This window comes from Pseudonaja textilis, chromosome 7, assembly GCF_049901715.1.
Source record: "Pseudonaja textilis isolate UNSWEBS1 chromosome 7, rPseTex1.2, whole genome shotgun sequence".
Classification (NCBI taxonomy): Eukaryota; Metazoa; Chordata; class Lepidosauria; order Squamata; family Elapidae; genus Pseudonaja; species Pseudonaja textilis.
In genome coordinates, this window is record NC_141996.1 from 8,611,385 (window position 1) to 8,629,274 (window position 17,890).

The 17,890-nt window shown below is 41.2% G+C and overlaps 1 protein-coding gene across 1 annotated transcript in view; it reads left to right on the forward strand.

Annotated features, from left to right (window-relative positions):
- Nucleotides 1-17,890, forward strand: part of TMEM135 (transmembrane protein 135) — a 154,695-nt gene that overhangs the window by 26,897 nt on the left and 109,908 nt on the right. Inside the window, exon 4 of the mRNA XM_026706815.2 lies at nucleotides 9,898-9,931. Within this exon, the coding sequence (XP_026562600.1) occupies nucleotides 9,898-9,931 (34 nt within the window). The remainder of the gene's footprint in view (nucleotides 1-9,897; nucleotides 9,932-17,890) is intronic.

A 17,890-nucleotide genomic window follows, 5' to 3' on the forward strand; every position in this document is an offset into this window, starting at 1 on the left:
AACCCAGCAGAGTGGGGTATGCACAGATCTGTAATTTGTAAGAACTCTGGGTCTGATGTACTTACCCATGTCCAGGCAGAAGTAGCAAATACACTACACAACATGCAATTTTGTGGAGTAGGTTTGAGGCTTGCTCCACACAGTGACCCCAAGGAATATTATTTTCAGTAATGGTATAATCAGATCACTTCACGTTCTGTTGCTGAGAATTTAACAATTCCATCTTGAGAAGTAGCTTTGGTCGCCCTAGAGAACGCGACCGGATTTCAGTAGTTCTGTGCTAAGTAGCCAGCGATTGGAGTTACTAGAGTTGTTTGTGTGATTGAGACAGAATCTGGGGATCCAATAATTTGGGGAAGGGGATAGTCAGTGTTTTATTCCATTTCTCCTACAAACCAATTTTGAAGATAATTCAAGTTAGCCTACAGAGTCTGAATTCATATTGTGAAGACCACAAGAAGGCAAACGTACCCTTTGTTTTCTGGCACTTTAAGCATTGTATGAGGCATAGTGAAAATATCGGTACCTGTTTTGTTTATCTGACAATTCACACAACTATAAAATTATTTTACAATGTAAAGTTACATAGGTGAAATAGCACCTAGATCCAACAGGTAAGCTAATTTCGCTTCTAGTTTTCATTGCTCATGAATTTCTTTTATCCTTGAGTCTAAGGCTCTAAGCCTATTTAATAAGCCAAATGAATTTAGAAAATAGTGAAGCCAGATATTTTTCTTTTGGGGTTAATAGGCAAACAGATTGAAAGATCATACAGAGCTTTGTTTTTATAGGATAATAGTGAGGAGTCTTCTTTATAAACAAAGGTAGAAAGACTTACAAATACCTACAGCGTAAGAATGGATAGTGGAGAGAGAGCAAATTTGACTGTTTTGATTAAAGAAAAGACTTCCCTCAATTTTATTTCTACATGGAAAACACTTTTGTACTTTTTGGAGAAAATGAAAGAAATGAAAATTTGATTTTGGGATTTGATGATTAGAATTATGTGGGATTATAGAAAAAAAAAACGTAGACTACTGTGTACTCCAGAGTTTGATGTTTGATGTTTGATCTATATCTGTACCAAAGGAACTTGGAAGACATTTCTATTCTCTTTACTTTCTCTTTTCTTTTGCACTTTTATCTTTTTCCCAACTTTTCCTTTTTTATTTTTTCTTCTTCTTGCTCATTTATTTTGTTGGGTTTTTTTGAAATTCAGTAAAGTTATATGTAAAAAAAAAAAAAGCAGTGTAACAATTCTGGCACACTATGTGCAAGAGATTTAGGTCTCTCTTTAGAAGCTGATTGTTTTATTACTTGCCTAGTGAGACCAGCTCTGTAAGTCTTCCTTTGTTTAATCACACCACTGGGAAAGAAATCTAATCTCAGCTAATGAAAATAAAGTTTAGAAGTGATTTTGAAAAGGGCTGTGTGTGTGTTTTCTCTTGTCTCCCTTCAAGTGTCCTCTAGATAGAATTAAGTATTTACTTTGTGCCTGTTAACATTATAGTGGTACCTCTAGTGCATTACTACAGAGCAAGCAAATTCTGAATTGAAGTTCTATGATTTTGCCACAAAAATATTCCTCAGGCTAGGTATAGCACTTTTTAATTCAAAAGCCAGTTTTGTCTAGTGTTAATGCACCAAGCTAGAAACCAGGAGATTGTGAATTCTAGTCCTGCCTTAGTATGAAAGCCAGGTGGGCAATTTTGAGCCAGTCATCAGGAGACGGTGAGTTCTGGTCCTATCTCAGCCATGAAAGCAAACTGGATGACTCTCTCTCAGCCCAAATCATCTGACAGGTGTGTTGTTGTGGGGAAAACAGGAGGAGGGAGGAGTATGTTTGCTGTTTTGAGTTCTTTATAAAAATAATAAAGGTGGGATAGGAAAATCTTTAAAAAAAAGCCCCTTTCTATTCACAATGCAGTGCCTGTGTTCTGGGTTTAATATTTTCAAGGCATTTAGAAAACGTCTTTGCTATCTTCATACTTATCAGCTTTCTCAAAGGCTCATGGGCCTCTCTTCCCAATCTGTGGCTTTAACTTTCATGCTATATAAAGTAGAGGAGTTCCTTTAAATGCTAAAATTAATAAAGATGTGGATGTTTATGTTAAAAACCAAGTTGCCTATTCTGGAATTTTAACAATGTAAGTTCTGAATCTGGATATCCAAGTGTTGGAGAAAACCACTTCATTAATTGATCAAATATCAGAATCTTTTTGGTACCCGGCATATTTAGGAGACGTCAATACTTACATACTGTCATTTAGGTACTACGAAGTTACGGTGGCTTGTGCAGATTTGACAGTTTCAACATAAGTTGCACTTTGGCAAAATGTTATTGTATAATTCATATGTTTGTGGCACCTTGATATAGTTACGTTTCACTGACTAGTTCTTTCTTGTTCTCTGGAGATTTTAATAATTCCTGGGTTGTTTCATCATGGATTTCTTTAAATTTGTAAAATGCATTCCCTACTTTTCATATTATGAATCATATTATGATTTCCCCCCTGAAAGATGCAAGTCTTTACTTCCATTGTAGGAGCCTGTCCTGTTTCCTTAAGGCATGGTTGCTTGCATCCTGCCTTGAAGTTGACATCTCCTAAACGTGAATCATTGTGTCCGTGCCTTACACTAACTCCTATAAAGGTTGTCCTCAAGTTAAGACCAGTTGCTTAGTGAAGTTATGACAGACAAGCTACTCATGGCCCAGTTTCAAAGTAATGGCTCAGTGGGATGGGTCAAAGCAGGCCCAAAGCCAGGCGACGGAAAGCGGAACACAGAGTGGCTCAGGTGGGGAAACTTGGGGCAGGTGGACCTGTGCCTGGTGCTAGGCCCCCCAGGGCCTCCCTCATCCCTGAGGCACCCCATGCTTTGCTTCGCCACCCATACAGTCACTTAATGACCACCATGATTTGTGTCTATAATGGGAAAGCTCCATTATGGTCAAAGGTTGAGATGTACCTCTATCTGTACCTTCCTTCGCCAGCAGGTATGTTCTTATCAATGGCATCAGTTTGGATGTTTAGTGCAGAGTATTAATCAGCAGCTCATCAGATAAACTACAAAAACCACATTCCTGTGGCAAAATGACAGGTACTTAACTTTTGTAAGTTTGAAATGAGAGAACATTTCAAAACGTTTTACAGTAGAAAAGGAAAGGAGGAGGATGAACTCAGGAGAGAGATGAAGAGGAAAGAAGGGAAAGTACGGCTGATCCCAGAATGGGACATTTGACCGCAGCTACCTGGCCACGTCTGCTTCACCATCACAGCTGACCCACCGCGGCCGTCCCTCCCTGCCACTCGTGCAGTTTGCTCTTCCCCTACTGCCTCACCCCGGGCAATTTATCAGGGGACAAATTGCCCTGCCTCTTTTGCCACACGGGTCAATTAGCTGTATGACCCAGAAGCCCATCCGCGTGCCAAGAGTGGACCTCTGCTTTCTCACTGCCCGTAGAGCATGCAGAGGGAGCCAGGTGGGACAGGCAGCGGCCTCGAGCGTCAGGTGTTTCCACGGTGGGTTGGTGTGCGCGAAGTGGATGGGGTCTCTGGCATGAAGCATGCTATGTCCCCAGTAGCGAAGCCGGAAAGGCTTAGGTTTCTATTTCTATCTGGATTAAGCGTTTGGGGTCAAGTGTCGTAGACCCAGATGTTCCCTCCATTCTACTACGAAACATGCTGCCTCAGGAGTCAACTGTTGCTGTTTGCTGTTCAGTCATTATAAAAAACGTGCAATTTTAGGAACTGGAGTTGTTGCGTGTCTAGCTCTTTTATCTTGAATCTATTCCCCCCGCCCAAACAAAACTCCCAAAATGATTTTATTTAGTTTAAATAAGTTGTACCTCATACGTGATTTCTTAGCTGTCTTAAGATACACGGTTGCTACTAAAAATTTTTTTGATTCATACATGCACTGTGAGTAGATTCAGGCGTGGTTGTGGACAGAATCAGAAAATAAATCGAGCCATGGAATTGCAAGAGTTCACATGTTGCCTGTGTTTTAAATTTGTTTTGGATTCCCCCACCCCATTCTCTGATCCAGAATGTAATTCATTCAATTATGGGCCCTTCCTTTGCACTACGGCCTCTCTAAAGAAAATTCAATATGTTATTTCTCATTTCAGACATACAAAATGTAAGTACATATCATTTTGATCCAGGAACGGCCTTTTTTTCCCCCGTAATTTGTCTGTCTGGTGAGCTATTGTTGAGCACTCTATACTAAATAACCAATTAATAGATGCCATTGATAAAAACATACTTGGTAGTGAAGGAAGATCTTTCTCTTTCTCTCTCCCTTTCTCTCTCTAACGTAATATAAGACATCAATATTCCCACAGTGGGAATCTTGGTTTTACTTTAAATAAAAATATTATTTTTTAATTAGTGCCTGATGACCTCTTGATGACCAGGAAATTAAACTTTTGTTTTAGTTTCTTATCTTTCTTCAGGAAGGAGAACAAATGTTCCAAAACACAAACACATTTTCATAATTTATTGAGACAATTAAACATGGTTCTCACAGTGAACAAAATTGTACGCAGCTCGTGGCTTTGTAATAGCAAAGGATGTTTGGTGCCTTGTGGATTATAGCTACCATTAAAGGTATGATGGCATAGCTATGATGGCATAGCTATGATGGTATGGCTATGATGGTATGGCTCTGGAGATGAGAATACCATATTGTGTTCTTGGCACCAAAGCAAACATCAGAATGGAAATTCTCTCTCTGTCTCCCTCTCTCCCTCTCCCTTCCTCTCTCTCTCTCTTTCTTCCCCCTCCCTCCCTCCTCCCTGCCACCCTCCTCTCTCTTTATCTATACACACACATACATACATACATTCTCTCTCTCTCTCTCTCTCTCTCTCTCTCTCTCTCTCTCTCTCTCTCTCCCCTTCCCTCCCTCCCTCATATACCTACCTGGAAGCTTTCAAGAAGAGACTGGACTACCATCTGTCAGAAATGGTGTGCAGGGTCTGCTTGGGCAGGAGATTGGCCTATAAGGTCCCTTCCAACTCTGTTAAACTCTCTCTCTCTCTCTCTCTCTCTCTCTGTTTCATTTGAATGAAATTCACTTTCATGTTTTAAGTGTTTGAAATGATCACCGTTGGTGTATTATCAGTGTAGAAGAACAAAGGATAAATGCCTGCATGTAACTGAAAAATGCAGGTGGGGAGCTTTCAGTCAATTTGTCTTTTCTTTGAAATGCTCCCACTCACTGCCTAGATGAAGATGGTCAAGCCTTTGACCATTGAAGCAGTTTTCATAAAGTTCCTGGGAATTTTTAAACGATTGTTCATATACCAAAGATGTAGGAGTTTCTTTTCTCATCTTCAAAATATACCAAATTCTCCCGGTGTTGTTGCAAAGAGAGAAAGGAGAGAAAGTCAGTTGTTTTCACAGGTCAGGCTTATTATTGCCTGTTTGTAACCTTCCTCAAATACCCTTTTGTCTTTGTTCATCAGTTTTGTACGCTTTCACTTAAATATGGATGCATCTATTGGGATGTATTTAGGTGAGACGTCTTGGCTTATTTCCAGTCCTGTGTTGCAAGTTGCATTATAGCAATTCTTTCCCCCCAATAAAGCAGTATCAAATCAAATATTTTGTGCTCCAGGAACCGGTAGAGAGACAAAAGGAAGAAAAGACTAATTTAATTTATTTAATTAAAGGCTAAAAAGTAATTCAGTCTAAATTAAAACCGCAGCAGGGAAGGAACGCTGCAGAGTGGCCAGTTCTTGGACAAAAGTCATTAATCGCATAATAACCAATTCAGATTACACAAATTTGCATAAAATGAGGCAAGCCTGTAGTTTATGAAGAAAGAGGACTTTCGGAGAAACAGCAGCATGATTATGCAATGTTTATTGTGGAATTTGTGAAGTAAGGCATGCAGCCTTGATACCACATCAGAAAGAAAAAGGATAAAGAGAGAAAATGGTAACAAAATCAGACACAAATACATTGCTAATGATGTGGGGTCAATTAGGGCAAGATAAATTATCAATAATAATACGCACTGTAGGTATATACTTGCTAGGTAACAGAGGAGACCATGAGAGACAGTTATACAACTGATGGGAGATTGAATTTGCGTCGGTCACCGGGACTAGAGATGTACTCTTCCGAGCTTTTGGACTCATATGATGGAGCCCATTTTCAGGGAACTTCTCTCTACTGGAACATGTGCTTTGGGCTCGTGTTTATGTGATGTCTTGTCTATGTGATGACTTCCTATTGGCTGATTGGTGTGTTGATGGCTGGCGATTGGCTGTCGTTTCCTTAGGCTGCCAAGCCCTCGGCTCCTAAGAATTTGATAGGCTAGTGGTAATTCAGCACTCCTGTTGACTGATAAGGGGCCAGTCTTCAATCATTTCCGTGGCTATTTTTGTACCTTTTCTGCTGAAAACCTTAGTAGCTGCGAAATTAAATGTGCATCCTTGTTCATTGCAATGTGAGGCTACCAGTGAATTCATCTGACTGCTCGCTGTGTACTTGCAGTCTGGTGGTTAGCTTCGTCCCCATTTGTCCTACATAATCACAGGGGCAATCCATGCAGGGGATCCAATAGATTACATTGGAAGTATCTCCCACCTCCAAACTATCTTTTACAATGCATAATTTGCCCTGGAGTGGTAGCCGCCTTTGTGAGACATACGTCTATCAATTAGAGATTCCGTAAACGTTACCCACAATGAAGTTTGATTTGTGCAAAATAACAGGCACGCTAACAATATCAGACAGGTCAAGTTATCTGTCATGCCCCTGTTGGAGTCTGAATCCGAGGAGGAAGCCGAACAGCTGACAGGGAGTGGGAATGTGGCTCCATTGGCTGTGGAGGAAGCTGGGGAAGGGCAAAGTCTGGCTGGGCAGAGCAGGGAAGAGGTAGAGCAAGGGAGAGGGAGTTCAGAGGAAGACCTAGCTCCCCACCCTTCATCCCAGGGCATGTAAGGAGGAATGGAGAAGGGAGCAACGTGGGTTGTGTGCGGCTTATGGGGGAGGAAAGGGCTCTGATTACCTTCATTAGCTGCAGCTGGGAACACAATTTATAATAAAGGCAAGGTACTTGTGGCAGGCTGTTGGGAGCAAACGTGACTTTATCTTGTATCATCGTGGCTTATCTGTGTTCCTGGCATCTTCCCAACTGTGTGAGTTTTGCCGTGCTTTCAAGTCTGAAATTCCTGCTCCTGCTCTGCCAAACTGATTGCTTCAATTTGGTTGGTTTGGATTTTAAGTTTACAATTTGTGTTTACCCTGTTTCAGACTGAATTTTCTGCAGTCAAAGGCTATTTCTGGGAGAATTTTTCTTCAGCCAGAAGGTAATCTGGACATTGGGGACAAAGTTGGAGATAATAAAGGGACTCTTATTGATTATTTGATTGTGTTACCTTTGTGCCACGCCCTGGATCATCACATTATCTTTAAATGAAAATTCATATACAATGCTAATAGGACTCTAATAAATGTAATTATATGCTTATGTAACAATGCAAGGGATGTGGTGGCTCAGTGGCTAAGACGCTGAGTTTGTCGATCAGAAAGGTTGTCAGTTCGGTGGTTCGAATCCCTAGCACCACGTAACAGAGCGAGCTCCCGTTACTTGTCCCAGCTTCTGCCAACCTGGCAGTTTGAAAGCATGTAAAAATGCAAGTAGAAAAATAGGGACCCCTTTGGTGGGAAGGTAACAGCGTTCTGTGCACCTTCGGCATTTAGTCATGCCAGCCACAGGACCATTGAGACGTCTTCAGACAGTGCTGGCTCTTTGGCTTTGTAACAGAGATGAGCACCGCCCACTAAAGCCGGAAACGATTAGCACATATGTGCGAGGGGAACCTTTACCTTTATAACAATGCATCATTGTCAAGTTTTTCTAACATTTCAAATACAATACTTCATCTCATTTTTGTCCATATTTCATGTTTTGATAAACTCTATAACCCTTTTTAACATTGCAGGGAGTCATTATTTTACTTCATTGCTAAGATGAATAAGCTACCTTAAATAAGTCTTTTGTGGTATTCTACTTAACAGTGCGGAGCCAACATTGTGCAAAGTTGCTTTAGCTGTTTGAAATTGTTTCTTGGATTTACTGATGGGGAATCTGTAAACCACATCTTGTGATAGACATTTGTTTTCACGACAAGTTCTTTCACTACAGCCTCACTACATGGGTATTGTTTAGATTGAAATTTCCCTGTCCCTGCCTGCATTTTTAGTTCTCTTATTTTGAAGCTTAGCTGTTCTTGTTGGTTTTATGTGAACTTTTGCACCGGGGTCTCTCCGTCAGACTTCAGTTGAAAGAAGGAAATAGTTGGGTGTGAGTGATTAAGCATAATCTAAACATCAACTGTAACGCTTTGTTATTTCAGACTTCCCTCCCACCAACCCCATCGTAGTTCCAGATATGGAATTGTGAGCCAATCACTTAGGCAGCTGTCCAGAGGATAAATTGGCCATTTCTTGATTTGATTATGGGTTTGAGGTCTCTGGGTAATTTTTTTTGCGTTTGATTTAGTTGCACAGGTTAACTTCTATATTTAACTTTTAAAATGACTGTGTTTATAGATTAGATTCTATCTTCTGAAGGAGCCCTGTTCCAAACAGTTTTATGCAATTAAAGTTCACGTTAAAGAAAAAAAAAGTAGCCGTATAAGCTGCCTCCAGTTGGAGCCAGTGCAAAAGATTTGTCCTTGTAATAGATGTGTTGTGAACCGTGTTTTGCTTTAGCAGAAATACAGTATGGGATAGATTTTAGCAGAAGTACAATACACAGTGACATGTGGCATTCACAAAACCAGAAGGAGCAAAGTTGTAGTACAGGATTTGTGGGTGCCTTGCTTCTTGTACTTCTTGCGGTATATAAGTCTAAATGCTATGGTTACTGCTATTACTGTATGCTGCAATGTTTTGTGAGAGTGCATCTGTCTTAAGAATGTATTGGATATATTTGGCAAGACACTTTAATAAATTGGACAACTTTGCAACTCTATCAAGATTAAAAAAAAATGGTGAGACAGGAACAAAACAAGTTGCCTTACCTTAAATGAGATTACTGGTTCTATACATGCATGTTTATTTACACAAGTTGGCAGCAGCTTTTTATATTTCCACTGGGGATTTTCCCAGCCCTATCCAGATTAAACTAAGGGCATTCTGTATGTGAAAACAGACAAATGGTTGCCCAATCTCTTCATGAAAACCTACAGTGGTGGAGCACCCACTGGTGGAAGCAAGAAGGAGGCAAGGAACAGTTTCTTTACTGTTGTTTGTCTACAGGCAAAATCTTGCTAGACTAAAGCAATCATTTGCATAATCATAGATGCACTCTACGAATCGCTAGGGAAGAGCCGTCCTTGCCCTCTTCTGCCCACCAGCCATTCCAGCTCTCTCTGCCCACGAGGGAAGAGCCCTCCCCTCCTGTGACTCCAGATTACATCCCACCACAATTTCTTAGGCTTTGGGTTAAAGCTTGTACAGGTTAGGGTGAGTTATTTACTGAGCATTCTTTAAGAAAGGATTAACAATAACAACAGCAAGTTTGATCACATCAACCGGCAGATTTGTTGTATAAAGCAGGGGTGTCAGACTGGTGGCCCACTGGCAGAATGCGTCACATGCAGGCCACACCCACCCCAGCTCTGCGAAGGCAAAAAACCCATCGCGATACATCATGTGACATCAACATGATGCGGTGAGTTTGACACCCATGGTATACAGTAATACCCCCATGGTATATAGTAATACCGCTGAAGGAACAGGATGGCATTTCCATTGCTTTGTCTACTAACAGAATTTCCTTTTAAATATGACGGAATTCTTAAATGCATTGTGTTTGACATGAGTTTCGAATGCCCTAATAATTACTCTTTGTCTTTTTTGTTTTGGTTTATAGGAGGGGGCTGCTTACAATTTACATGGCCAATTTGGTAAGTAATGCTATTGTAATGCAGTATACAAAAGCATGAAAGTTATGTACATAGTTATAATCTATATATTTATAATCCTCTTTTCATTCCATGAGATATAGTCCCTTCATTGGCTCAACTGATACCTAGAGCCCAAATCTACATTTGTTTTGGAGCCGAAAAGACAAATAAGTTTCTGAGATGAAGAGCGTTGTCATGTTGTATTAGTCTTTTTCAACTGATGCCTTCCAGCCAGCCCTCCCGATCTAATGCAAATTGGTTCTCTGGGAGCAGTAGGTTATTCAATTATCATTAAAGTTGTTGATAATAAATTTTCCATGGAGAAAAAATAATATATAATGTGACGTGCATTAAAAGTCAATAATAGAAAACAACAGAACTACCAGAAGCATAATCGTGTGATTTATGATGATTGTATTTTATGATTATGATCATATTGTTGCTTATATGTACACTGCACCAGATACAAATTCCTTGTATATCCAATCATACTTGGTCAATAAAGAAAGATTGTTCTAATCAGGGGTGGGATACCACTGGTATAACAACCAGTTCGGTGAGCGTATGCTTTGCGCACTTTCACGCCAAATGCACGCTCCTCCGCATTTAAAAAAGGCAAGCCCATGCTTACCTTCAACTGCAGCCTCTGTGAAGAAAACTGCCAGTTTTCGAACGAACCGGTTCGGATCAAGCTGAACATAGGAACAAGGGGTTCGCCCGATCCGGTCCAAACCAGTAGAATCCCACCCTGGTTCAATTCTAATTCTAATTCTAATCCTAATCTTATTCCTGGTCTGGTTTGGTCTGGTCCGGTTTGGTCCGGTCCAGTCCATTTTTAAAGTAAGAAAGTTACTTTAGGTGTTCAGCCGGGTGGAAAAGAGCGAAAAGAAGTTAGAATGAAGTGTATGGTAGGGTTGTTTAGGACAGGGGTCCCCAACCACCAGGCCGTGGACCGGTACCGGTCCGTGGAACATTTCCTACCGGGCCGCCGGTTTGCTGGGCGCCGCCATCTTGTTTGACAAGAAAGTGCTTCCGGGTGAGCTTTTCCGGTTGGAAAGCGGCGTTTGGGTCCTGAAGGAATCCTTGCGCCTTAGTTTCATCGAAGGGCGGGGGCTTCGAACGAAACTAAGGCGCGAGGATTCTTTCAGCACCCAAGGCAAGGCGAGCCGAGTGACCGTCCTGAAGCCGTCCCGAAGCGAAGCCCATCGACAAAGGTACAAAGGAGGAGTTGAAGGTGGCGGGGAGAAGCGGGGGACGGCTGGCTGGCCGGTCGCTCGGCTCGCCTTGCCTTGTCATGCGTGCTGATGCCGGTACCGGGCCGCAGATCATTTTGTGATTCCGGTACTGGGCCGTGGCACAAAAAAGATTGGGGGCCACTGGTTTAGGATATACTTGCTTAGATTTACTTTCAGTAGGAATAGAAGAGCCACAGGGCTGTGCTATAGAATTCTTTAAAAATAGACAGATTGTGTGAGAAATCTGCATTCTTGAAAGTATTCATTCACACAGGACAGCAAAGGGGTGGTGTAGAAGCTGGAAGCCTTTGAATGAAAAACAAGAAATTTGGTTTAGATGTGACAGGAAGATAATCTTTGGATTTTGTGAGGGCATTGTGTGTTTAGAGTGTTATTAAAAAAATAACAGGAATAACTTTACAAAGTGGTGTAAAATTAAAGATAATTGTCCCACACCCTGCCCTCATGAGTCATGTTAAATATTTGTGTACAAACTGTTCATGGATAATTTAAGCAAATAGACTTAAGGATATGACTTTTAATAACAAAGTTTCTTTTAGAGTTTTTCAAATATGGCTATCTTAACCTAGAAAATATTGAAAGTATTGCTCACCTTATTGTTGCACTCATAATCTCATACATATTTAAATGCCTATTAATTGAGTAAAATATCTGAATTCATAAATCCATTAAAATGATATAGCAACTAAACTTTTATAATACAAGTAGTCCTCACTTAATGACAGGAGTGGAATTTCTGATACTGAATTTATGAAGCATGATGTTACATGTACATGGCACTTAGCAAGAGCAATTCCAGCAGTCCCTGGTTACCATTGTTAAGCAAAGATTGTGCGGTTCGTTAAGGGAAAGCGACCACGATTTCTGACTTCCTACCGGCTTCCCCATTGACTTTGCTTGTGGGAAGCTGGCAGGGAAGGTTGCAAATCAGAGTCATGCGATGGCGAGACACTGCAGTGACTGGAAATCTGATACGGTTGCTGAGTGACAAATCACAATCACATGACCAAGACCAGAACTTTTGAGGATCAATGGCAATAGCACTCAGATTTATATAAAATGGTATACAGAGTCAACATATTGCCCACAACAATTTGGGTCCTCATTTTACCCACCTCGGAAGGATGGAAGGCTGAGTCAACCTTGAGCCTGGTGGGATTTGAACTGCCAAATTGTAGGCAGCTGGCTGCAGAAGTAGCTTGCAATACTGCACTCTAACCACTGCACCACAGGGGCTCCTGGGAGTAACTATCATAGTTGCCACTTGTTCAGTGCTTTTGCAAATGTGAATGATTGCTGAGCAAGCCATTGTTAAGTGAGGATGACCTGTAATATATTTTGGATTTCATAGCATCCTTCTTTAGGTAAAATAGATTCATGTACCCACTGATGACTAGATAATTGATAAAGTTGTTAGGCAACTTAAGTAACCGATAGTTTTTTTGAAACATTGTTTTGTGTTAATATAACAACTTAAACTCAAAGACTTTGGCCACCTAATGAGAAGGAAGGACTCCCTGGAGAAGAGCCTAAGGCTGGGAATGATTGAGGGCAAAAGAAGAAGAAGGAGATGGCAGAAAATGAGATGGCTGAATGGAGTCACTGAAGCAGTGAACTTAAATGGATTCTGGAGGATGGTAGAGGACAGGAAGGTCTGGAGGAATGTTGCGATGGGTTGGACACAACTTCACAACCAACAATAACAACAACAACTTAAGTTACCACTTGCGTTATTAGTCTAAACACTAAGTCTATACTAGTCTTCCCCAACCTGAACATTTTTAAGATTTTGAGCTCATTTCCAGAATTTTCAATTGTTGCCACATTGGCTGGGGAATTTTTCGGGTAAAAATCCTGAGAACTTGAAAGAAGGCTGTTCCAGTTGTTCTTTATTTATTTTTCAATTCCCTGGGTGACTCTTTCTTCCAAGAATGAAGGAAACTTTTGATTGTTTAGCAACTAGACTGTGTATTTACAGAAACAGAGGATCAACAATTATTTATTTATTCTAACCTGGGAGTGTGGGAGGCCTGTTAATGTGACTTAACAACATTTCTGCATATCAAAAGATGAATCAACTTTTATTTAGGTATTTATTTCCTGCTTTTATTATTTTTATAACCTCAAGTCAGCGAATATACCTAATACTCCCTTCTTCCTCCTCCTATTTTCCCCATAACAACTACCCTCTAAGATAAGTTGGACTGAGAGAGTGTATTTAATCTAAACTTACCCAGATAGCTCTCTTGCCTAAGGTGAGACTAGAACTCATGGACTCCTCTAGTTTCTACCCTAGTGCCTTTCAATAAACATGTCCAGAGACCACAAAACAACCTTTTTCATTTTTTTCCTGTCCCTTCCTATTCCATCAAACCTTGACTGGTGAAAAATTCTTAGAAACAATTCTATTTTCTAAACATTCAATTAGCCAACAAAAATATTGCCTCAGTTCTGATTTTGGATGTTGATGTGTTTCTCATAGGTTGCATACCTGATTTTTCATGTAATACTGAATAAAAAGTGATTAAAATAAGTTGAGGTTTAGTTCTAAACTGGGATGTTTCCCCCCCCCCTTTATTATTGTAATGGAATATATCTGCCCATTGTAACAATATAGTCTTAAAGTAAAATCTAAGTTTAATATAAGCACTGCAGGATGTTTATTTTTTAATTTGTTCAATTTGGTGTTCAATTTTGTTTCCTCTAGAAGCCCAAGAATGTATCCATAATTCTCTTTCTTTCACTTTTTCTTGGCAACAGCAACCCAATGGGGCTAGTAAGTTGTGCTGAGAGACAAAGACTGTCTCAAAGTCACTTTATGAGCTTCCATGGTTACTTGAACCAGATGTTCCCTGTCTCCATAGGCCTAAATCAGTGGTGGTATTCTACTGGTTCGGCCTGGTTCTGCTGAGCTGGTAGCAGCGATGAGCAACGGAGACCGAACTGATTCTCTCCGATGCTCTGCTCTTGAGCCCACCTACCCACCCACCTGGGGTCCCATACTCACCTGTATCCTCTGAATTTGAAGAGCAACTGCTTTGTGTGGCAGAGAAGAGTGCCTGCCGCGTGGCAGCTGTTGAAGTGATTGGGAGAGTGCAGGCTTGCGGGAGGTGAGTTAGAACGCTTCTGCGCCTGTGTAAAGTGCATGTTTGGCATGCGCGCGCAAAGTGTGTGTACACGCGCAAAGCATGCCTACCAAGCCAGGTCCACCAAACGGGTGGTAAAAATATTTGAATCCTACCACTGGCCTAAATACAATAAAATATAGACATGTAGTTTTCTACTCAAATGCATGATGATCTATAAAGACCCTATAATTTCAGGATCATGTTGGCAACATTTGACTATGGCCAAGCTTTAGAAATTCAGCATCTTCTTTATTGTAGAATTTCTGAGGAATTATCAAGTGGTCCCAGGTACTAAATACCAAGGCCACGAAATGTATATCCTGCTTAAATCTAAGATTTACAAGGCAACCATCCTCCCTGCTGCACTGTGTGGCACTGAATGCTGGACAGCAACAACAGGGACCGAAAGCTCTCTCCATGCCGTGGTAATGTGAATGTTCTGTTGGGTATCGGGCAGCTCCCTTCTTGACCACATCACAAGCGACACAATTCGACAACATTTTGGTGTGGCACCAATTATAGAGAAGACGAGAGAAGGCCGCCTCTGCTGGTCCGGGCACGTCCAGAGACCAGCACCTTCTGCAGTTGCCAAGACTGCCTACCAATTAGAAGTCAATGGCTGGCAACCTCATGGGCGTCCAAAACAGAGATGGCAAGACACACCAACAAAGTTATGCAAGCCACAGGCCTGCACCCTGGAGATGCAGCTGACTATGCAAAGTGGCGCTCAGTGACCCGAAAAGCAGACCCTGCACCTGCGGGAATATGCTAGGAAGAAGAAGATGAAATGTATATCCTACTATTGCATTTAAGAAGATCTTGTCAATTCTAGAAATGGCTGTTTTTTTTAAAAAAAAAAAATTATTTCTGCAAGTATCAAGATCTGCATTGTGGAACCTGTGATGTTCCAGATGTCGCTGTTTGATGATTCTTGTATCTTGCCTTCATTGTTTTGGTGGTTGAGACCACTGAGAGTTACCTGGGCCAGCAGAGGTTCCTCATTCTTGAGGTAGGTAGATGTCTTTTGGTCTCCTGTTTTAATAAAACTGCCAATGATTTCACTTTGGAGCCCGTACAAAAAGATATACGTAAACTAATACTAGATCTAACGTAGGGAGGAATGTGGACTGTAGCATCTCAACCAGTTGCAATCAGTGAATCAACATTTCTGTAATACCGAGGAACTGAAAATGATAGTCGCTGGTACTGGAGGCTGGACAAACGTTCACAAGTCTTTCCAAATCTATTTTGGATGGCACATGTTGACGGCAAGACATTTTTAAGATGGCCAGAAAAGGGATGTATTGGTAACATATATGTATATAAGACGATCCTTCTAAAGATATATTGAGATCAAAGAGAACCCCAGATTCCAACGAGAGGAGAAAATGATACGTGATCACAGCAGTTATTTTTATCTGATAAGATAGGAAAAGTGGGCTTAAGATTACTCTTGAAAGTAAAAGACACAGAAGGTAAAAAGCTGGCAGGAAATGGAGGAAGTACATCAAAGAAGATCCTAAATATTTAAATCCAAGAACAAAATCAGTTCGGTGGGAAAGAAACGGCGCTGAAAGCATTGTGTGTCAGTCGTTTTATTCGGCAGAATAATGTGAGACATGCCCATTTCTTTATTAATCTTTGTTCTACTTCCTAGCTTGAAGCTTTCAAAACAGTTACTAAAACACATAGAATAATATTGAACTTCTATAAAACAATGGAGGGAGAATAAAGCTAACAGAATGTCTGAAACAAAAACCTGTATCCCTGTTAGGTATTAATGGGTTTAGCCTGATTTGGAAGTTTTGGGAGACGGTTCTTTGAGAGAAAAGTTGTGGTCATCATCTTTCTAACAATAATAAAGTGCTCGCCAAGCAAGGGAACTTTTAAACAAATTTGTATCTGCTGCCTCTGCTTTTATCATTTACACGAAGCATCTTTTCTCTCTTTAGTTTTTTTTAAAAACCCGTAATTTTAGAATATTTTGATTTGCCTTGAGAAAACTTCATTTTGAATATTCTCTACAAGTCTGGGCCGGTGTCAGGGCTCCAAGTAAAAGACCCAAAGCAATCAAACCCCGAGGCGTAGGGTTTCCTCAAAAGTACAAATTTATTAGGAATGTCATAATTGGCACAGCTGGTGAAAACCCGACTCTGAAGGACCCAGAGTTTTCCTCACCCAAATCAAAACCCAAAGTTCTTGCCCCCAGGTCACACATTCATCACATGATCCAATCAGGTTGTAGTCCCAACTCCGGTTGGCTTTTGTCCACGCCCTTCCAACACCTGGTAAAGCGTCCTAGACACTCATGGGAAAGAATGCTATTTTGGCTACCCATCCCCCAGCTATTTCTCTTATCTCTCCCCTCACGTTCCCACAGTTCCACCCAGCCTCGCTGTAGTAGTCCTGAAGATGCTTCCAAAATGGCTTCAGGACTGACAGCTGGGCTGGTAGATGAGTTCTCCAGGCTGGGATATGGTGCTGGGGGATTTCAACCTGTTTTCATTTAGCTTGGTAGCTCATAGCTTCCATGACCGTGATCCAGGTTATTGGCTCAATACATGGGGGCTTTTTCTTCTTCTTCCGTGACTAGATCAAACTTTAAACTGCCAAAATGAAGCCACCTTCTGGCTTTATCATTGGCCAAAAATACATCCTTATTGGTACATATTTCTGGTGGTAGCTGACATACCAGCAGATAGGCTAAGCTCTGTGTCTCTCCACGTTCACACAGCGTGTTCTTACCTGCTAAGAGCCTCCACTTGAGTATATCATTCAGGCACTCTGACTCTCAACCTATTCTGGGTCCTCTAGGTAGTATAAGAAAGGTCAGATCCAAATATGTGGGTTAGGAGGATTGTACCATGTTCAATGTTTTTAATGTATTTTTTTTGGGTTTTGGTTTGTGTTTGTTCAATAAAATTTTTTAAAAAAAAAGGCAGGTCAGATCCTTCAGCGGTATCCTTCTTTAATATTCCTTGCTCGATAGTCCCCTTCCTCCATCTTTTAATTGGAGTTTGTTCTTGTGTACCGTCTTGTGTTTGTTCTTGCCATGGAAATGACATTTGTTCCTAGATCTGAGTCAACAGGCTTGGAGCATATGTCTGTTCAGAGGATGTCAAGGATCATCCTCTTACTTGATTCTCTCCGCATCTGCTGCTAGTTCTATCCTTAAGTGGGGCAATGACAGCGAGAGGATATATTTTCTCAATTGATGTAGGTTTGAGACCACCTGTCACTAAGTGTATTTTGTCATTGATGGTGATACCAACTTGTTTGTGTGTGCAGAGGTGCCCCACAGTGGAGCAGCATGCTCTGCTGCAGTGACGCTCAGGACCAAACATTGGGGGGAGGGGTGTCATACGTTAGAACTGTTTTGCACCTCAGGACAGCGGCTATGTGATTTTGAGTTGGTGCATGTTGTCAATCTGGTCCCTTGCTGGGAATAGATTACCTCCCGTTAACCTTGGAGTTCTCTGTGACCGTTCCTCACAGCAGGGAGGAGGGACCTATGGGATAATGCTGTCCCAGATGCTCTTGGACCCTGTGGAGCTTCTGAGGAAGCTTCGGATAAT